This window comes from Gavia stellata, chromosome 19 (genome assembly GCF_030936135.1).
Source record: "Gavia stellata isolate bGavSte3 chromosome 19, bGavSte3.hap2, whole genome shotgun sequence".
NCBI lineage: Eukaryota > Metazoa > Chordata > Aves > Gaviiformes > Gaviidae > Gavia > Gavia stellata.
In genome coordinates, this window is record NC_082612.1 from 1,685,988 (window position 1) to 1,707,890 (window position 21,903).

Genomic DNA, 21,903 nt, shown 5'->3' on the forward strand with positions numbered 1-21,903 from the left:
CGGTGCGGCTTTATTAGCGCCGCAGGTTGCGATGCGCGGCGCAGGCAGGGCGCAGGCAGCAACAGGAGGCGGCGCGGTGACTCGCCGCCCCGCCGCCGCCCGCGCCCAGCCCGCCCGGCTGCCGCCGGCCCCGGGGCGCCGGCGCTAGCGGGGTGTGCAGCCCGCGCTCCCCGCGCCCGGCCCCAGGGACGGCCCCGGCGGGGGGGGGACGGGACGGAGGGACGGAGGGACGGGCGGCCGCCGCCGGAGGGGACGAGCGGAGGGCAGGAGGAGAAGGCGACGGGCGGGGGGGGCGCGGCGGGGGCCGGGAGCGTGCGCTGTGGCGGGGCGGCGGTCCGCGGGCGGCCGGCTCGTGATGGTGCTCCTGCCCCTCTGGGTCGTGGCAGCCGCGCTCCTGGGGCTCCGCGCCGCGGCCGGCCGGCAGGTGAGTGGCGGCGGGGCGGCGCGCCCTGCTCGGGCCGGGGCCGGGGCCGGGGGCCGCCGCGGTGGGGGGCCGGCCCGCCCTCCCCTCCTTCCCTTCCCCTGTTTCTCCTCCTTCCCTTCCCTTCCCTTCCCCTTCTTCCCCTCCTTCCCTTCCCCTTCTTCCCCTCCTTCCCTTCCCCTTCTTCCCCTCCTTCCCTTCCCTTCCCCTTCTTCCCCTCCTTCCCTTCCCTTCCCCTTCTTCCCCTCCTTCCCTTCCCTTCCCCTGCTTCCCCTCCTTCCCTTCCCTTCCCCTGCTTCCCCTCCTGCCCTTCCCCTGCTTCCCCTCCTGCCCTTCCCCTGCTTCCCCTCCTGCCCTTCCCCTACTTCCCCTGCTTCCTCTCCTTCCCTTCCCCTGCTTCCCCTCCTTCCCTTCCCCTGCTTCCCCTGCTTCCCCTCCTTCCCCTGCTTCCCCTCCTTCCCCTGCTTCCCCTCCCTTCCCCTCCCTTCCCTTCCCTTCCCCTCCTTCCCTTCCCTTCCCCTCCTTCCCCTCCTTCCCCTCCTTCCCCTCCTTCCCCTCCTTCCCCTCCTTCCCCTCCCTTCCCCTCCCTTCCCCTCCCTTCCCCTCCCTTCCCCTCCCTTCCCCTCCCTTCCCCTCCCTTCCCCTCCTTCCCTTCCCTTCCCCTCCTTCCCTTCCCTTCCCCTCCTTCCCTTCCCTTCCCCTCCTTCCCTTCCCTTCCCCTCCTTCCCTTCCCTTCCCCTCCTTCCCTTCCCTTCCCCTCCTTCCCTTCCCTTCCCCTCCTTCCCTTCCCTTCCCTTCCCTTCCCCTTCTTCCCCTCCTTCCCTTCCCTTCCCCTTCTTCCCCTCCTCTCCACTCCATCCTGCGGGAAGGCGCCCCGGGGCTCTGCCCTGCCCGCGGGGTCCCTCTGCCAGCGGCCCGGGGCAGCTGCCGGTGCTGCGCCCCCCTCCCTCGCCCCCCGGCTCCAGCCGCCGGCTGCGGGCTGGCCCCCGGCCGGAGCGCTGGGACGAGCCAGCCCTTCCGCAGGCGCCCGGGGGGGCGAGCGGCCCCGGCGGGGCGGCGGGTGGGGAGCGCTTCGGGTCCCGAGCGCGTTTCTTCTCCCTCCTCCGCTCCGCAGCCCTCCACATCCCTCCGCATCCCCTCCCCGCTCCGGCCGGGCGAGCCCCCGGCTCCGCGCAGCCTTTAGGCGGGCGCGCAGCATCCGCGGCGCTGGGCCTGAGCCCGCGGCAGCCGGGGTTCGCCCCGGTGGAGCAGACCGCCCGGGGTGTGCCGGTGTGGGGGCCGCAGCCCTGTCCCCGCTGTCCCCCGGGCAGCCCGGCTGACTTCCCCGCTCTCTGGCACGGCGGCGAGCAGAACTGTCAACACCCGCACCTCGTTTCCCCGCAGCCGTACTTCTGCACGCTCAACTCGTGGCTCTCGGGGACATTAAGGCCTTTCCTCGGCCACCGAGCTTGCGTTTTGGCCCAGCGTCCCGCTACGTAGAATGGGTCGTTCAGCATCGGGATTCCTTAGTGGCTCTGCGTGTGTTAAACTCGCTATGGGCTCTGCTGGTGCGTTGGTTGGGAGCGGCTGTGTACTCACGTACGGAAAAGTGCCATCCCTGGAACCCAAAAGCAGAAATGTAAAGACCGGTGCCATACAGACCAAGTCATTTTTCAGCCTTCTAGAAGCGCTCTGCTGTCACACAGCGCACGGGAATGACACTAACGGCTTTGTGCATGTCTTTCTTTTCTCTTCTGCAGGCTGGTAAAGAGCAACAGATCCAAATAGGTAAGTTTTTCTAACTGTTAGTGCTGCTATCAATACAGAAATAAAAGAAGTAAGCTCAACAAACTAGTTTATTTTCTGGAAAAATGATCTGTGTGCAGGCAAGCATTCCCTTGTGTACCCCTGCACCGTCACCGCCCCGGAGCGCTGGTAGTTTCGCACTGATGCGGCATGACTTGAATTTGCACGCCCTCTCGTTACGCGTTTTTGCATTCTGATAGGTCTGTGCTTCCCTTCGGAAATAGAAACCACCAAAAGTTAAAGATTGCAGCGTGCTTAAACTGGCCCTCTGAATGTCACGGCAGATCAGCTCTGGGGCAGGCGCTTTGCCTTCATTTCTACATTGCCGAATCCAGGAGGAAACGCCTCCTCCGTTTGGCTGGGGCAAACCGCGTCTCCATACCATTTTTCTTCTGCGTTGGAAGGGTTCAGCCTTCTCTTTTAGCTGGAAAAAACTTGTCTGATGCCGAGGTGTCTTCCCACTCCGCTGACGGCACGGGGTGCTTGCTGCATGCCTAATGACGGCTCTGCGCTGTAAACTGACGGGCTTAGGTAAGAAAGTGCAGTGCAGCAAGGTTGGCGTCTGCGAGGAATGAGGTACTGCAGCGGAGGGTGCTCGGGAGGGCCCACGGGCTACTTGATACTGAAACTCGAGTCTCGGGCTCTTCTCTAAAGGCAGGAAGCTTCGTATAATTAGGAGCACGCGCACACAGTTTAGTTTGAGAAGATCGGTCTTCGTTTAAACTAACGGATAATTTAGTGCTCCGTGGGATGGAAGAGGTTGTGGAAAGATGTGGAAGGCGGCGTTCTCTAGAACTCCCGGGGCGTTGGTGCAAGGGTGTGCCGTCTTACACGCTCCTTCGCTTACCCCGTTGTGAAATGAGCCTTTAACGATTCGCTGTCGAGCGTGAGCGTCTGCACGCTGGAGAGTGCTCTGGAGCTTTTCAGTGGGAGGAGCGGTAGCGGTGGGGATGGACCCCGGCACTTCTCCTCCCAGTTGCCGTGAGACCTCCGATTTTGAGGGTTTGGTTCAGGTTTTGATCTGAGATTTTGTTCAGAAAAGAATTTTGAGCGTTCCTCTGAATTTTGGAGGTCTTGCCTCAATTTCAGTTCTGGCACTGCATTCTTGTGGGCTTAGGTTGATTTCCACTGCGATCAGGGAATAATGGGAATTGAGACCGTTAGGTACATTTAAACCTAACTGGCAAACAGACTTTTTTTCCAGTGGTACGCTGATCCTGTGTTTTATTTCTAGTCATTTCCGTGAGAAATGGATTGTATTTGAATTTCAGAAACCATAAGCTGTACAGGAATGCGTCTTTTAAATTATACGGTACATCAGACAAAATTCCTTAATCTGGAAAATAACTTTTTTTCCTTTAACTTTTTTTCTGTCTTTCACGGACCCAGCGTTGCTGTAGTCGGGAACGTTTGAGGCGCGCAGGAACCGCAGGAGAGGGACGATCGTGCGTGGCAGAGGGTGCATCAGGCACCCCAGGCAACGGCCCCAGCGCCGGGTCTGTGCGTTCCGTGCGGGACAGGCTCTAGCCCGGCCCTCGTGGCACCTCGGGAGCTTTTGCAGCCGCCGTGATCTCGCCCTCCTCTACCTGGGAAGGGGCAGGTGGGGGATGAAGAGGACGTCGGCTGGTGGGTCCGTCTGCTCGCAGATCCGTGGGTCGGGGGTCCCCGATGTCCCGCTGGGCGGTGCGGGACCCCCTTGGGGTGGGACGGGGTGTTGGTTGGTGCCCAGCGAGAGAGAGCTGCTGCCCCGTCTGCGGCTCCTCAGCACGACCGCACGGCTCCGCGGCGGTTTTGGGTTCAGGCTGGCGGGACTGAGGGTCTGACGGCTTACCAAGCCCAGGCGCTCTGCGAGGAGCGCTGACTTACTGGGATCAGTGGTGGTTTGTTGAGGGGAAGTCTGTCTCCTCAAAGCACAAACAGGTAGTTAACGCTTACAGTCACTGGGATTTGTCCTACGCTCTATGTTTTTAAACTTAAAGTAATGTTTGATCCTGGAAGTTCTGATTCCCAAAGTAGGGGGTACTCGGTTTAGAGTTTTAATGACGACAGTAAAACCTGCATTCGGATTGCCTCCAAATGGGCTGTCCTGCTTTTAAGTCCCTATTAAACGTCACTTTGCATCGGTGGTGTATGTTTTGATTTGGCCCAGGGCTGGCCGCTGTCAGCAGCTAATCTTTTCTCATAGCCTGGAAAGTCACTTAGGACAATGAAAGCATATAGGATTTGGGGGGGTTTAAACTATCGGTACGGAATGTATTACAGAGATAGGGAGTTACCCAAGCTTAATTAACTGCCTTGATGCATAATGTGCTGCAAATGCCTGGAAACCGCCAGGAGGAAACCGTACCGTGGTTACTTGTGAAACACTAAGCCTGAAGGCGCTGTTGCTCGGCGTGGTGCTACATCTGCGCTTCTCCTGCCTCAGCCTCCCACACAGCAGAGCTTCTTCGCTGCTCAGCGCTACTTCTGGAGGAGAACTCGGATGCCTAACCTGCAAGACGGCAGTGCCAGGCTGCCCCACAGCCTGGATAAAACACGTTCACCTGCAGTTCAGCAGAGGCTGTGAAGGTACTGCAGAGCGTTTCCTGAGCTGTCGGCATCCCTGGGGCAAGTTGACAGTGAAGTAAAGGAGTGAGGACGCGGGAGAGGTGTACCGCGTGAGCCTCTCTTCCCTTGCTTTGGTTCATCCCACTTGCAGTGTCTAGCCCTGAAGTATACGGCGTGGCCTCATCCCCGTTCAGGCGCCAACGCTCACAAAATCCATCCCCCTTTTCTATCTTGTCTTTCTCTCTGGGTGTTTCTGCCGCCTAAAGGCAGCCAAATATGGAGCGAACGGTAGTTCTGAAGTGACCCAGATTGTTGAAAGAGAGGGACCAAAACTGCTTCCTGGTTTCTGGAAACCACCAGCCAACGAGGAAGGCGGAAAACAGTGACGGCACAACCCCTGCTAGGGTCGTCCGTTTGTCACGGTACCATCTTCTCCGGTTATTAAGCAGCACTTTGCTAAGTGGCTGGAACAGCTCAGTGCTCAACGCGTTGTGGTTGCCTGTGGGATGGAAGGGCAATCTCTCAGAACATGGGGCAGTCTTTTTCTTGAAATGCTGTCCTCTGAATTCCTACAGCAGCAGGTAAGGATTTTTTTTGTCCCGGTACTTCCCCTGCAAAGCTGACTGTCTGCCATCCAGCGATCTGTTTGTATCGTAGCTTGTGAATTCCGTGCAGAAGATGCAGGCGCAGTGATGCTCTGGAGGTGTTACCTTAGATCCAGTCCTTCTGCTGAGCTAGCTGAGCTTCCTGACCCGAGGAGCCACGTTCAGGTACATCCTCCAAGAGAGGCGAGGGAGCTCTGGAAGCTGGCGGTACCTCACCGGTCACGCCGTCACGTCAGCATGGGACAGTCTGGGACTCGGCACACAGCCTGTGCTGGGGCAGCTTGGACGGGATGTTATCGGGAGTTCCCGTGCTTTTGTTTCCTTGCCCAGTACCCAGCATCGTTTCTGCCAAAACAGCTGTGCTTTCGGTGTGGTTTTCATAGGTTTCCACATTGCTATTCCTAATTGAAGTATTTGCTAGCAACGTAAAGAGGCAGGTGTGGTTACTGCATGTAGTAATGAATCTACACCTCATCACCATGGCTCAGAAAACGCTTGGGGAAAAAATGGTGCTGCCAACACACTCACATGGTAGATGTGATCTCACAGGTCACGGTGATAGGCGAAGGAGCTCCTGTGATCAAAAATCAATTTGTTCACAAAAGTTGGTCCTCTGGCTGCAACGCAGGAGGCTGGAAAAAGGAGAGTCCTGTTATCGAAATTTATTTACGTGCAGTGTGAGCAAAAAAATAATCAGAGTAATGAGCACTGAATGAGGTTTAAATACTTTTTAGAAGAATTAAAAAAAGTAATGTCTTCAAACTTGGGTAGCTTGGTTTAGACATAGAAATAATTTGTCTGAACTTGAAGAAATCCCTCCTTTTCCACTGATTCCACCGACTCCAATTTAGGCTGCGCTTTTGAAATCTTCTTTCTTAAGTGGATGTTTATGCATTTGGGATTCTGCTGCGGACAACCACGTGAACGATTTCTGATCAATGTATTTCACAAAATCTTACGCCCAGAAGAATAATGCTTTTCCCAATGCAGGTGATTAAAAAAAGGGTAGGACTTTTGAACCTCCGTTGTCCACAGTCGTTGTACGGTGCAAAGACGACTTCTGTGAGCCAGTGGTGTTAATTCTTCAGTTTCATGTGTATTTGAGGGGAAAAGAAGTACGGACAGCCCTCTTCGGAGGCGTTCTCTAGCTAATTATGTTTTGGCACACAATGAAAGAATGGGATGTTCTTTCTTAAGTGCTTCCGTTCAACTTAAACGTTGTGCAACTGGAGCAGCAGTTTAAAGCCAGATAAAAAGATGAAGAAAATTCCAAGTTAAGTGCTTTTTCTATTGCTCTGTGTTTCTTCTCTGATCATTACTGTAAGCTTTGAACTAGCAGAACAGATCAACTCTGAAATTGTAGCATAGGAAAGGGAACACCTACAGCTGGAATAGCATTTCCTAAGACCCTACAGTCTATGGAAAAAGGGTAATAGAAGTCAGTGGAGGAGTTCAGATGTCTTCAGCGTTCAGTCACGTCACATTTAATTTTAATTGCCTTTGAACAAAAGGCATTTCCTCCTCTAGCTCAGCGTTTAGAGACTCTGGAAAAGGCTTTTGCTGACTCAAAAACTTGACGGTTCTTATTTTCCACCCTTTGTTCCTACCTTCTTGTGGCTCACTGGCTGTTCTTGTTATTAGCAAAATAACTTTTTTTTTGCCCCTGCAAGTAGAAGCCTGGGAATACTGCTGCAAGACATGCAAAGCAGTTTCTCGGTTGTGCGGTGAACATGGAATTTGATCGCCAGACGGTGGTCTCTGGCATGGACACCCCTGCGTTAAAAAAAGAAAAGCCACAACAAATCTCGGCCAGGTAAACGGAGGAATGTCAGTCTGTGAAAGAAATCTCATCGCTGAAGCACGGGGGATGTGACGCTCTAGATTTTTACGGTGACCCAGTTAGGATATACAGCCCAGCAGCTCTGTCTCCTCTTCGTGGCCTGGTGTCTAATTAACAAAAATGAGTTTAGAGCTTTAATTTGGTCCCTTCTCTAAGGAGAGAGATTTGCAGTCCTGACTCAGAATTCCCAGTCTTTTAGATGGGAATTATCCGAAGGATAATGTCCTAATTAGGATACCAGTTTTAGAACCTGATCTTGTAGGTGTATGGCAAAATAGCCTGAGTTGGCTGCTGCTGAAAAACACGCTGTGACTGCTGGCTGTAGGACGTGGAGTACGTTGGCCGAACAATGGACTTGAGAACGATAAGGAACTTTTCACTTGCGTGGGAGGTAGTATTTGTGTATTATGTAAAGATATTGATAGTGCAAGAATTGAAGTGTCCGTGTACGTCCTGGTAGCACCATACATTGCTTTTCTGTCAAATCCCTCAGTAACTGGCATAAAAGAAAATTGGAGAAAAAACAGTTATATGAAGCCATTAGGAACGTTTTCCTACTAAAGTTGTTCGTTGAGTGCATGAATTAAAATAAGCAGCCACTGCTACAAGGAGAAAGGAAGGAGCTACTGAGCTTTTTCCCTATTAATTCTCAGTTCAAGTGTGATTCACACTGGGAGTGGGTAAAATTTAGCTCATTTAATTAAGTGTATATATTTGAGGAATTCTCAGTGGCACTTACCGATAGCGTCTGAGGTACCCAATTGTGGGGTTTTTTAAATGAAAAGTATCAGTGATATCACTCTAATATTGCTTTAGCCAGTTCTCTCTGGGAGAGAGGAGCTAGGGAATAATTAATTCTGTGCTAAGTGTCTTTTTAACTCTCAGGTAGTCTAATACACGGGCAGTAAGACTTCGGCTTTGGTCCAGCAGCAGTTTGGCCCACAGCTTGGCCTGGCCCGGGAACGTGTCTCATTCTCCTTTTAGAGGATGAAAACTGGACACGGAATATGCTGATCACTCCCAGATCACAAAGGTCTCACAGAAGAGAGAAACTCATTTTATGGACTTGTTTTACAGTGGTGTGAAATTACTTTAAGGCGACGGGAAACACACGTGTGCGTCCTGATGCAGGGCTGCAAATGGGATAAGCGGTAGCAGGAGAAGACCTTTCTCTGAGCAAAAGAGAAGATTCTCTTCCTTTTCTCATCAGCGCCTAAGAAGAGCAGAGAGTGGAGAGGGAAAAAATTGTTCTCTTAGGCTAACAATGCTATTTTCAGGATACAGGTAAGGGACTGCAGAGAAAGAGGCTTTTTTTGGGCTGGGGTGGTACTGTATTCACTTAGGCAAGTTGAGAAACCCTGAGCTGACTGGTGGGAACCACAAAAAATGATGGGCAAATGGGGCTTCCGTTGCTGTTAGCTTTTTTCTACCGTGGCTTTGCTTGCTTGGCCACTGCCTCTGCTAGCACAGGTTAGCCTTGGGATAACTTCTGCTCGTCCTTGCCTTGCCTTGCCTCGCCTGGCCACACCGTTCAGCTCTCTGGGGCTGCGCTGACACTGGTTAGGGGTGTTGCAGAGTGACTTCTCCGTGGAAGCAGACCTTGTGTTCAAGACACCCTGCCTTAGCTAAGGGTTGTGCCGTTGAGCTTCCGTGGTATTACCTGAGGATTTCTTTAGTGCCATCGATAGAGTGCGGTTTTGCTGGTTTTATAGCTTCTATGAATTGCAGTAAAGCGCAGGATTTAGGTACAAATTGGTAAAGTTCCGTGGTTTGGGGTTTTTTTAATAATTAGCTTCTCTGTTGTTTTTGAACTCTGTTGTTACCCAAGTTACACGACAAAGAAGGGCGATCGCAAGTTGCTGTGTAAGGGGATTTGTTAGAGGAGATCTGTAGAGGGAAGAGTTACTGCTTATACCACTGCTGACATCGATGAATTTATCAGCGGTATGCGATATCCGCTGGATTCTTTTCCCTATTTCAGTTTTCTAAGACTGCAGTAATATATATGCAAACCGCAGCTAAAACCGAGTATGGCACTCCTTTTTCAAAATCTTAATGGAGGTCTTGACACAGGAGCAAGCAATTCTGTTTAAATCGCGTGAAGGAGTTGCGTGGCATTTCTCACAAGCGAATTCGAAAGGGTCGCTGCCTCTTCTGTGGCTGTTAAGCAAACCTAAACCCCAGGAAACTCCCCAGATAAATGTAAATGAGTATTTTGGGGTTTTCTCCCTAAGTTTTATGAAAATAGAGTCATGAAGGACCTGCTTCTTGAAAATTTTGGCACGTGGAGGGTATTTTGCATGCGCTTAATGTGTATCCCAGCATCTGTGGTGTGTGTTCACTCGAGGTGCGTAACTGGGCACGGCTTCTTGTGTTTGTCCACCTTGGCGTGATCCATATGCTTTCCCTGAAGTTGAAATGGCCTTCCTCTCACGTTATCCCTGGTTTGTCGTACCCAGCTCAACGTGATGATGTGGCAGATGCTTCTCTTCTTTCTTACGTGTCCTCTCAGCGTCTGTGTAAAAGTAGTACAGAGCATTTTTACGGTGACAGTTGAGGGTGTGAAGAGTCTTGAAGGCCTTGCTGTAGGGTACCCAAGTGACGATTCGTAAGCCTGAGTGTTCCACCCAAGGAGAGCAGTGAGACGTACCTTAGGTTTGCCTACGTTGGATTGGTAAGCTTATATCCAGACGAGCTCTCTGGTAGATAATTTAATGCCTTTGGTGTGGTAAGTGGCACCGTCCCCCACCCTTTTAGAAACACACACGGGGTTTTACCGTTCTTCAGCTGAACTTGTCGGTGGAGTGATTTAGAGTAGCTCTAACAGTAACCCTAAATTGGGAATTTTGGAAGGGGGGATGTGAGGCAGAGGGGTCCGACACACACGGCACTTGACGTTGGGCCTGAACACGCAGTAGTTGTGGGGTGTTGCCCAGTAAATGGGCTGCAGCTGGAGCGCTCTCTGAGCGTCGCCCGTAACAGTCGAGGCAACGGCCTGTTGCGTCCTTGCATTTGCCGTTTGTTCTGGTGACGTGCGCTTCTGTAGCTGCGCATCTGGTCTTCAGTCTTCAGGCTCCTTCCATGCTCTTGTTCTAATTTTAGTTTGGTTTTGGGCATTTCTCTTGGCAGAATTACGAAAAAACAGACCGAGACCGTATGGGTTAGTGATTCCAATTAGTACCAATGCAGACGGAAGCTACATCTCCAATATCCTCTCTGCAAGTCACCAAAGAAGATCAACACGGGAGGTATCCCAAAGCCCCAAACAGCTGTATTTTAATGTCACTGCGTTTGGAAGGGAATTCCATCTCCGGCTGAAACCCAACACTCGGTTAGTGGCGCCCGAGGCCGTAGTGGAGTGGTACGAAGACGCTGTGGAAACTGGAAGTGATGCTGGCAACACGAGTCAGACTAGAACTGCTACAGAGAGACTGTGGAAAAGAGAGCCCCTGTGGACCAACTGCGCGTATGTGGGAGACATAACTGACATCCCCGGAGCTTCTGTTGCCATTAGCAATTGTGATGGTCTGGTAAGGCTTGTTTCATGGCATTAATGTCTGGTATTTTACCGCTTTGTCCACAGCTTTCGTTGCTTTTAACTGCACGTTGCTAATGATATCATTTAAAGAACTTCCTTTCTTAAATCACTTAGAAAATGCCTCAGTACCTATTGATGTATACAGTCCTACTGCTTTATTCTGGGATAATTTCTCTGAGTTTGATGAGTAAAGTCCTTAATGTCGCTAGTGTGAGAGAGAGAAACCAAACCTACGTTTTGTTGGTTTTCCTTTTTGCTTTCCTGAGGTGTTACAAATGGGCAAATTAATAATGAAGTCATTTCAAGACTTAAAAGACAAATTTTGGGTGAGCGAATGTAGAATTTGGCGTCCAAACAGTCACCGTGTACTTCTCGGGTAGCAGAATCGCAGGCTGCCCTGTAGTCCAAGCGTAGCAACAGATTTAAGTTTTAGAGGGATTGTTTATAAAATAAGCATGCTTTTTGTTTTCTTACACGCCGCTTTGTTTCATCAGAAGGTATCATATGAGAATTGCGTGGTTCACATCTATAAACGGTTCGTTCTCAAAACCGCGCTGGCCTGATTGCAGCGTTCATTGAAAACGCGTGGTATTTCATTGTGGCTTCCGCAGATGCAGCGAGTGGCTTGGTACACAAATCCCATATTGAACGACTGGGCATAGATTGAGTACGCATACCATTCGTTAATTCAATCATGCGGTAAAGAAAGCTAACAATACTTACCTTGTACTCTTTAAGTAGCAGGAGCAGTGGTGGAACACGACTGCAACATCCAGGAAGATTAATGTAGTGGTTATTCAACTGCTATTGGGGAGAGGAATCATATGAACAAGTCTGCAACAAGTATCCCTTCTTGGAAATACGTTCCCCTCTTCCCGTCACACGCCACATGTTAATGATTTGATTCCATTTCACGATAAGTACTGGCCAGCAAACCTCCCCGCCTCTGCAGCGTGCCTCAGTCGCTGTAGGAGGAATTGCATAAATGTCTCAAACTCCTGATTCAGAGCTTAGGGCCACGCACAGCCGAAACTCCTTGACTTTCCTTACCTAAAGAAAGGAAATACTGGTGGTGTTTACATCTGAGGTCATCAACTAATGTCAGTTTGGTGCGTTTTGTTTGGGTTTTGCGGGTTTTTTTAGGAGAATCTGTTGGCAGTGTGCTGTGTTTACAAAGGCGGTGCAGACATCTGCCTGGATAGATAGATAGAGCTTCAGATGTAGCTCTTCAGATGAATGAGACCCTCAGGTTGAGAGCTGTATTTTAGCAGTAATCCTGAATGAAGTTCTTGTGTTAAGTGAGACAGCACTCTAATACAATAAATTGGATTAAAAGGAATTAGATTAAGGCGTACAGCAGCTTCGGTGGAGATTGCCATGTGGCTGACAAGCTGCTCATGTTGTGTTTTCAGTTAACTGAAACAAAGCCTGTCTTCACAAACCTCCACATGTATAAGGAGACGGCAGGTACCAAAAGGGCCCTAAGTAAAGAATAGGAGGTTTCGGGGTTGTGTGGCTTATTGTCACTCTTTACCCATAGCACCCAGGAGAAGCCCTTTGTGTGCTTTCCATGGTTTTAGGGACTGGACTAGGCGAACATGTGCTTTTTGATTGAGGGGGAGAGTGGGTAAATGCTCCTGAGTCATTATTGTCTCTGTTCATCTCAACCCAAGCTGTCTCCTGCAGTCTTTGAGGGGCTGCTTCAAGCCCCCGAACCACCCACCGTCTTGGCAGGGTTGGAAACCGACGCTGGAGCACAGACGTGGCGTGAAGCTGTTGCGACCCTGTTCCCTGCCCGTGCTGCTGTCGCACCCGTCTTGCCAGGACCCGACCGCGGCTGCCGCTCGAGCGGCTGCACAGCATTTTACTTGGCTGCCTGGGGACGCCCCGGCTGGCAGAGAGCTGCTGTGGTGGCTTTACGGCTCCCTGTTTCGGGCAACGAACGTGACAGCAGCTCACGCGTTGAAAACCATCTTTTTGAGCGCTTTTGCTTGCTTACTTCACCCACCCGTTGTAACAGTCTCGTGGAGCTCTAAGCAAGTGAGTGTGAAACACATAAATAATCCTGAAGATAGATGGGATTTCAGATTTTTTTTTTTCCCTCCTGCCAGCTCCAAGGTTAGCAGGAGTAACTTGAAGTTAGCATTTCTGGCTGCTCTGGTGCTCTACTATGCATCTCTCAACAAAGCTAGAATATTTGATCCTCAGTGTATCTTAAAGATGTGAAGAGTGACATAATACGGCTTAACAGAAGCTGGAACAAGAGTGAGAAATTCCAGGGCCATGTGTCTATTGGAAAGATTTATTTTTGACTTCAAAGGCATTTAGATACTCTCCAGTGTAGCCGGCTAGGTTCTTATCTTTTGGGAGAAAGTAAAGGGAATCACTGCGGTAGCAATTCACTCAATGGATGGCTTATAAAAGAAGTTTGATATCATGAGTAACAGAAAAAGAACTCTTGGCTTGCCACGAGTTAGCGAAACACCTTGGAAGCTTAATTTTATGTATAAGGCGATTTTTAGTCATGATTCATAAGATACCTGCTGACAGTGCGGCAAAATTGTGTGTTGTGCTAGCGTGTACTTCACAGACATTGCTAAATGTCATATTGGTTAGTGTTTGCTCTCAGCACTAGATGTATGCTTATGAGGAACATAAAGGTGCTAAATTTTGACTGCTTGATTGTAAATATATGGAATAATTGGGATTTGCAGTAGTAGAGCAACATTTTGCCCATGGTCTCTTCCTGAATCTACACTTAGATTTAAAACCCAAAATATTTGAATACTTTTGTTTTGAAATAGTTTACATATCTACTTTTGCACTAAAAGTCATCTGCATGCCATCGGTTTTGCAAATTCCTCTCTTCGCATCTGCTTAACATCCCTTGAAAATAACCCCGTTTGTTTGAAAAACTGCGTGCGCGTGCACTTGTCATAGCAAAAGAAGCTGCCCCTTGTTTCTATTACTGTGTTTCAGAAAGCTGGTGCTTCCGCAGGTTTCTGTTGTGTGTTTCCGCTGTTGTTTTGGTCAAAATAGCAATATTTATTGTCACAATATTTATGGAGCTGATCAAATACTTGCCAGAGTTGCAGCGAAACTTTTAACCGAGTTCCAGTCGTGAGGCGAAATCATCCTTCCGGAGTTGAGGGAGCCCATGGAGAAGCCCTACCGTGTCTCGCTTCAGGAGGATGGTGCAGTTTGTAGCGCCTCACAGAATTTACCCTTGAGGTAGTTGATCACCGGTACCTACTCTAGTTACTGCTGCTTTTATGTTTATGCTACTGCATGTTCCTGTTGCTAAAGCTTGCTCGTCAGTGGCAGTCTTCTGAAGTTCAGATGGTGCTGTCCTCACGCAGGCATGTTGATCCAGCCCTGGGAAGGGAAGAGTGCTGATGAAAAACCCGATACTTTTTCTAGAAGTTTATCCTAGTGTCATGCTGACGTTCATCAGCTGAAAGTATCACAGAATCACTAAGGTTGGAAAAGACCTGTAAGATCATCAAGGCCAACCATCAACCCAACCCCACCATGCCCACTCAACCCCAGCAGTGACAGCATCCTGGCTTGAGAAACTGAAGCCTGTGGTCTCTTACCAGCGAAGGGTAAAAGGAGAAAAGCTCTTACTAACTTTGATCTGCAGATGGTGAAATTGTAATTTCACAGACAGCAGCTTAGATTTAAGTCCACTGATTGATCCCTTGCCTTTTCTTTATTTGGCTTTGGTTCAGTAAATGTTCGGAGGCAGAATGCGTGGTAACGAGGGAAGGACGTACAATTGTTTGGGCATGGCAAGGCCAGGCAGAAGGCTCCGCTTGCCCAGGCTGCGCTTCTGGGGTACATGTGCTCCCCTCACATATTCGTCGTCCTTTAATTCTTGTGTTCCCATGTCTCCTTCGGCCTCCTTCCTGCTTCTCATTCCTTTTAGTGCCTGTACAGTAACATCTCACCTTGGTACTCTTCTGCTGTCCATCTCATTAGGCTCAGACTACTAAGGGGAGTAAGTATTTAAAGGTTATGGCAAGCCTTCCCGCATGAGTTGCCCAGCCCCTTCCCTATTTACATCTGAGTAGCGTCTTCCATTTTTTCCTCCATGTAAAGATCAGATCATTCAAACAGTCGTGAAGAACTTAATTTAACATATCTGATTCAGCACATTGGATTACGTTAACGATGCTTTCTGTTCTGGGTGACTGTGGGAATGCGTTTTGTATGTCTCTGCACTAAATGAAATGTTTCATCTAATGTAGACTCCTAAGCAAGGTAGCTAATCTACTCCCAGGTGAGCATATACTGAGAGAGCGGTGAAGCACTGGAAGAGGCTGCCCAGGGAGGTGGTGGAGTCACCATCGCTGGAGGTGTTCAAGGAACGTGTGGACGTGGCACTGCGGGACATGGTTTAGTGGGCATGGGGGGGTTGGGTTGATGGTTGGACTTGGTGATCTTACATGTCTTTTCCAACCTTAGTGATTCTGTGACCTGGCCCTGTGGGACATGGTTTAGTGGGCATGGTGGTGTTGGGTTGGTGGTTGGACTTGATGACCTTACAGGTCTTTTCCAACCTTAGTGATTCTGTGATATACTGGACAGTATTTTTGCATCTGACTCGTGTGGTAGGCTTCCTGTTCGGAGATCCCGAGGTGCTGTGGGAGGTTTAATGGCTTAACTGTTCAAAAGTTACTGAAGTTTCTCTGACCTTGTAATTTGTTGCTGAGAAAGTATTGGTATGCAGCTAGAGGAGCATATGCTTTCGAAAAGTGGGAAAGTAATTGCAAGATGTTCAAGGAGGTGGAACTCAGTTCAAAGCAGATTTGGCAGGTGGCACTTTTCACAGGTTGCTTATGGCCGGTGCAATGCTCTGTCTGCTGTGGAAGATGCAGAGAACGAGCAGCCTCAAGAAACCATTACAAATGTTTCAGAGTGTAAATAAACAGAACGCGGCAAACTTAGCATTTAGAAATAACAAAGTAAAACTTTTAAATCAGTCTCTACCTTTTGTTGTGGAGAAAATTAATTCAGTTTCGCAATTGGCTTTCTTCCTTTTGTAACAAAACCCGAACGGTTGTTGGTATGCCATGCCTTTAGATGGTACTTACACTTTGAACTGTGTTTTTACAGACGTGTGCTGCCTAGTTTGAGTTCTTTATATTCACATGTATGCAATGCCAAGTGTGAATGTTGTCTTCCATTTCTTACAGAGCATTAACCTGACTTGGTTTAAATGAAAGGGCCAGTCCCAGTGCGATGAATCTAGCCTTTGACTTCAGGTACCACGTCAAGCGTGGCTTGTTTTCACAGAATCACAGAATCAGTACGGTTGGAAAAGACCTGTAAGATCATCGAGTCCAACCTGGAAAGAAAAAAAAAAAAAAAAAAAAAAAACCCAACACCAAAAAACCCACAAAAAAAAAAAAACCCCACAAAACCCACGCCACACAACAACAATAACAAGCCACAACCCACCCAACACCACACAGCACCATGTCCATCAAGCTACATCCCACAATGCCACATCCACACGCTCCTTGAAGACCTCCAGGGAGGGTGACTCTACCACCTCCCTGGGCAGCCTATTCCAGTGTTTCACCACTCTCTCAGTAAAGAACTTTTTCCTAATGTCTAGCCTGAACCTCCCCTGTCGCAACTTGAGGCCATTTCCTCTAGTCCTGTCACTAGTCACTTGGGAGAAGAGACCAACACCCACCTCTCTGCAACCCCCTTTCAGGTAGTTGTAGAGAGCGATAAGGTCTCCCCTCAGCCTCCTCTTCTCCAGACTGAACACCCCCAGCTCCCTCAGCCGCTCCTCATCAGACTTGTGCTCCAGACCCCTCACCAGCTTCGTCGCCCTTCTCTGGACACGCTCCAGCACCTCAATGTCCTTCTTGTAGTGAGGGGCCCAAAACTGAACACAGTATTCGAGGTGCGGCCTCACCAGAGCCGAGTACAGAGGCACGATCCCCTCCCTGCTCCTGCTGCCACACCATTTCTGACACAGGCCAGGATGCCGTTGGCCTTCTTGGCCACCTGGGCACACTGCTGGCTCATCTTCAGCCGGCTGTCGATCAACACCCCCAGGTCCTTTTCTGCAGGGGAACTTTCCAGCCACTCATCCCCAAGCCTGTAGCGTTGCCTGGGGTTGTTGTGGCCGAAGTGTAGAACCCGGCACTTGGCCTTATTGAACTTCATCCGGTTGGCCTCAGCCCATCGATCCAGCCTGTCCAGATCCCTCTGCAGAGCCTTCCTACCCTCAAGCAGATCAACACTCCCTCCCAACTTGGTGTCGTCTGCAAACTTGCTGAGGGAGCACTCTATCCCCTCATCCAGATCATCAATGAAGACATTAAACAAGACCGGTCCCAAAACTGAGCCCTGGGGGACTCCGCTTGTGACCGGCCGCCAGCTGGATTTCACCCCATTCACCACAACCCTCTGGGCTCGGCCATCCAGCCAGTTTTTTACCCAGCGAAGAGTGTACCTGTCTAAACCACGGGCCGCCAGCTTCTCCAGGAGAATACTGTGGGGAACAGTGTCAAAGGCTTTGCTGAAGTCCAGGTAGACAACATCAACAGCCTTCCCCTCATCCACTAGGCGGGTCACCTGGTCATAGAAGGAGATCAGGTTGGTCAAGCAGGACCTGCCTTTCATGAACCCGTGCTGGCTTGGCCTGATCCCTTGGGTATCCTGCACGTGTCCCGTGAGCGCCCTCAAGATGAGCCTCTCCATAACCTTCCCCGGCACCGAGGTCAGGCTGACAGGCCTGTAGTTCCCCGGATCCTCCTTCCGACCCTTCTTGTAGATGGGCGTCACGTTGGCAAGCCTCCAGTCGTCCGGGACCTCCCCCGTTGACCAGGACTGTTGATAAATGATAGAGAGCGGCTTGGCAAGCTCTTCCGCCAGCTCCCTCAGCACCCTTGGGTGGATGCCATCAGGCCCCACCTTGTTTATTGGCAAATCGTGGCCTTCAAGTGCAGGGCTGCATACGCTCATTCGAAAGGACAGCTGTTTGCGAATGAAGGATCTTCAGCAGTCTGCCTGCCTCTTAGCTGTCAAACCAGGGAAATCCTTGAAGACGGACTAACTGTCGAGAATAAAAAACCCAAGCCTTCTCAGATCTATTATTTCTGATGGATTATTCCTTGCTTGCTTATTGTCATCCCTGTTTCTGAGGATATCAAGACATGAAGAAACTTGTGCGTGTCTTTACGATCGGTACTTTCACACGAGTTGATGTGCGTTTTGGGACCTTTAGCACATCCTCAGATTTTGGTTTTGATTATCTGACACGACTATCCCCTGGCACAGACCTCTTGAAAGCAGGGACTTCTTAAATGTTAGCCTCTAACTTTGTGTCTTAATTTCACCCCTCATGAAAGGAAGCTGGTGAGAGTTTCCTACCCTCAGTGGTTTTCACATTCTTTTCATTAATGATTATAGAGTCATTTGAAGTGTCTGACCGGGAGGACATACAGAGATGTGCACAGTTACTTTCCTTTGGCAAATACGTTTGAAATACAGGCTGGAGTATCTCAGTCTGGAGATACTTGCACAAAGACTTAAGCCTTAGTTCAGGAAAAGCCTTAAAAATATGCTGAAGTTCAGGCATGCGGTTAAGTGCATACCGGGATCTAAGCAGTTTCAGGGCATTTTGATTTGTTTCAAATGCTTTTTTATTACCGTTGTTCCGTCAAGACTGAAGTATTAATGCTTATTTCTTGTTCCTGTGTTGGTACTAATGTATTGTTTGAACAGAATTTCCCCCAAGCTGGCAAGCCGATGTTACTAAACGGAGAAACAGCTTTCTAGGGGCTGGTGGAGTTTTATCTCGGTATATTCGAATAGCGTTTTGGAGACAAACATGTGAACTGCTGCTGAGCATCTGGTTATAGCACATGGGAAACTCTTGATGGGGTTGATTCCAGCATCCTAAAGAAGAATATTATTAGGGACCCACTGCTGAGCAGGGTGGCTGTGGGAAGGTAATCGGAACATCTTGACTTCTCGGTGCGATGGCAGGGAGTGTGTAGTGGGGCGCAGCTGCAGCGGGTGTAGGTGTGGGTGCTCTCAGGAGGGCCGGGATGTGCATCGGGGCTCGAAATGGGTCCGTCCCCTCGGCCCTGGAGGTCTCTCCCAGTCCAGACTGGGGGCTGCGGCGTGGGAAGCTGTGCGCTTCCGCTGCCCGGGCTGCGGCCGAGCGGGCATCTGGCAACCCCGTACCTTCTGGGAGCGCGAAACACAGGAAAACAGAATAAACAGCTAGGGAGATAGAACTGCGTCCGGAGCGCGTGCTGCTCTGCGCAGACGGCAACAGTGTCTAAGACTTATTTAATGTTCTTGTATTGGTGCTGCCCTGCCCTATCCCGCACTTCCCACGGTAACCGCATCCTTGCGGTGAACTCCCTTAACCTGCCATGCCTGTTCTTGCCACTCACGTTTTGCTGTACTTGGCAGCCCCGCGGACTTATTAACTGGGCTTGATAGGTTGCAGCTGCCTCTTTGGATAGACAGACCCCATCTGGTAACCTCAGCCCGTCCTCCCCGTTTGACTCAGCAGCCTTTGGTCACTGTCAGGCTGGGCTTGGACTTCCTAGAGGCTAATACAGGCTTTTCAGACGTAGCAATCCATAGTAAAGAGGATTTCTCAAAGTTCAGAAGCTCCGGAAACTTGGAAAAATGCAGTGCCATTGTGTCGCTTGTTCAGGACTTCAGGTTTCTTGCATAAAACACTGAGTATTGAGCAGGGAGGTGATGGTGATTGAAGTAAAATGTCAATATAGTGCAAAATAATATAGTAGGGAAATTCGTTTATGTGTCTAGTTTGCTTCTCCTTGAAGTTGCCACTCAAAACAAGCGAGTTGTTCATCCTTGCTTTGTGTAGCGTAGTCAAAGTTTATGCGGATGGTTGCTCGAGCCCCATTTGCTGCTTCTTCTCTGGTTTTTTAAGTTGTTCTAATAGGGCCAGATTTGGGCTAATGGTAGGTTTGTCTCACTTCTTAGCCCTTGCATCTCCTTCTCTCCTCCTGCCTTGCGTTTCTCCCATTCTCACTTAGAACAAGTTGCCCTTTCCCACGTAAAACCTCCCTTTTCTTCCAAAGCTCTCATTGAAACTCATTTTTTGTGAAGCTTTCTCTGTCCCGGTAAAATGCCAGAGAATTCGTGTCCGCAAGACAGATACCGTAGGTAGATGCATGAACCGCTTGGAGAGCATTTGCAAAAGGTTAGGTGAGCAGGGAGAAGATCTGAGGTCTTCCAAGTCCCAGCCCAGCTCTTGCTCCTCGCTGCCTCCTGCCCTGTTCCTCGGGGAACCTCAGCCCACGACCAAAGTAAGATGAAACCCAACTGAGAGGAAAGCTCTTTTTTAGGGCTGCAGAGAGAATCTGTTCGCTTCAGCAGATAGTTTTAGAAACCGATTGTTGATACCAACTCCTGGCTGCCTGTTCGAGGGTGGTGAATAGGGGAAGCCTCCGTGCTTTGTGCTTAGTGTACAAAGTGGGAAGTAGTAAAAAGGGTTATGCTCAGAGTTTCCACTTGGTTGTATGCTTTGTGTTGTCAAGGCTGATTGAACTGCTAAGTCCTCCACTGAAATGATAATTTTCCTATGGGCGGCAGCTCCCTCTCCCTTTGTTCCAAGGATTGCGCGGTCATAGGAAAAACTGAATCGATACACAGTAGTACTGCTGCGGACTTAATGTCGATCAAATGGGGCCAAAATATAAGGAGCTGCACAAATATCTTCCATAGCACGGAAATATGCGATCAGTTTGGGTAATAGATTTTCCAAATGGAAAAAGATGTCATGTATTTTTAAAATGGAGCACAAAAGCAAAAGTCCTGATGGTCTCACTGACCTGAAGAAATCCCTCCTGCAAGAGCTGTTCTCCTCCTGCATGGAGAGGGATGGAAGCAGCGCTGTCCGCTGCTGCTTCCCGCTGCAGAAGGTGCTGAGAATAATCCCAGGTAAGGAAAAATGGGGAGCGTGGCCTGATCCAGTTAAATAAATAAAATAGATGAAGTGCATCGCCTGTCCCCGCACCATGGTCCCTGCCTGCCCAACTGATGATACAACAACGAGACCAGCTCCTGCCATGGCAAAGTCGAGGGGACTGCTGGGGAACATCAGCGGAGGGATCACAGATCTCTTGGGCCTTGGAGTACAAATCGGGACCAAGAAAATCCCTTCTGAGAAAAGGGATCATGGACAACTGGGGTTGTTCAGTCTGGAGAAGAGGGGGCTGAGGGGAGACCTCATCGCTCTCTACAACTGCCTGAAAGGGGGTTGTGGGGAGGGGGATGTTGGTCTCTTCTCCCAAGTGACTGGTGACAGGACAAGAGGAAATGGCCTCAAGTTGCGCCAGGGGAGGTTCAGGCTGGATATTAGGAAAAATTTCTTTACTGAGAGAGTGGTGAAGCACTGGAAGAGGCTGCCCAGGGAGGTGGTGGAGTCACCATCCCTGGAGGTGTTCAAGGAACGTGTGGACGTGGCACTGCGGGACACGTTTGAGTGGGCATGGTGGGGTTGGGTTGGTGGTTGGACTTGATGATCTTACGGGTCTTTTCCAACCTTAATCATTTTGTGACTCTGTGAAATTTGAGGATTTTTTTCCTCCTCCTCTCTGGTAGCCTTCCCCAAGTGTGATTTCTCAGTGGGAGAAGGAAAGAGCAAGAAGTGGGTACTGTAAGCAGACCTCAGCGAGGTATTTGAAATCTACCTTTGAAGTAACTCAGTTTTCCCCCTTATCTCTTTGATTACAGTAATTCCTTGCTTTAAAACCAGGGCTCGTGATTCCTGACAAAACACTGGGCTGCTGGAGCCTACGTGGTTCCTCCGGGGCCCCGGCCAGGGTGTATGTGCAGCACTGCTGTCGTACGGACGTTGGAATTAGTCGAGGTGTCTGTACACGATACTGCAGAATATCTTAAAGTTTTTTTTCAAGGGGCTCGACAGTCTTCTATATGAGCTGTCCAAAGATTAAATGCTTTAAGTTCCTTCATTTATGCCGTGGTGCAAGCGATGCTTGATCAGAAAAAAAGGGAGAAAAAAACTCCTTTTCTGCTCGCTTAATAACAGCCAACTTAGAAAGAGGTGTCTGATTTAATGGTGGTTTTAGTTATTTTTGATTGAGAAATGAGGTTTTTCTTACTTAACAGCACATCCATTCAAAGGTTAATG

At 49.8% G+C, this 21,903-nt stretch overlaps 1 protein-coding gene across 1 annotated transcript in view; it reads left to right on the top strand.

The window, feature by feature from the left end:
- The first annotated feature begins 355 nt into the window (after positions 1–355).
- ADAMTS3 (ADAM metallopeptidase with thrombospondin type 1 motif 3) overlaps positions 356–21,903 on the top strand; it is a 127,023-nt gene continuing 105,475 nt past the window's right edge. Inside the window, exons 1-3 of the mRNA XM_059826804.1 lie at positions 356–424; positions 2,161–2,188; positions 10,328–10,728. Of these exons, the coding sequence (XP_059682787.1) occupies positions 356–424; positions 2,161–2,188; positions 10,328–10,728 (498 nt within the window). The remainder of the gene's footprint in view (positions 425–2,160; positions 2,189–10,327; positions 10,729–21,903) is intronic.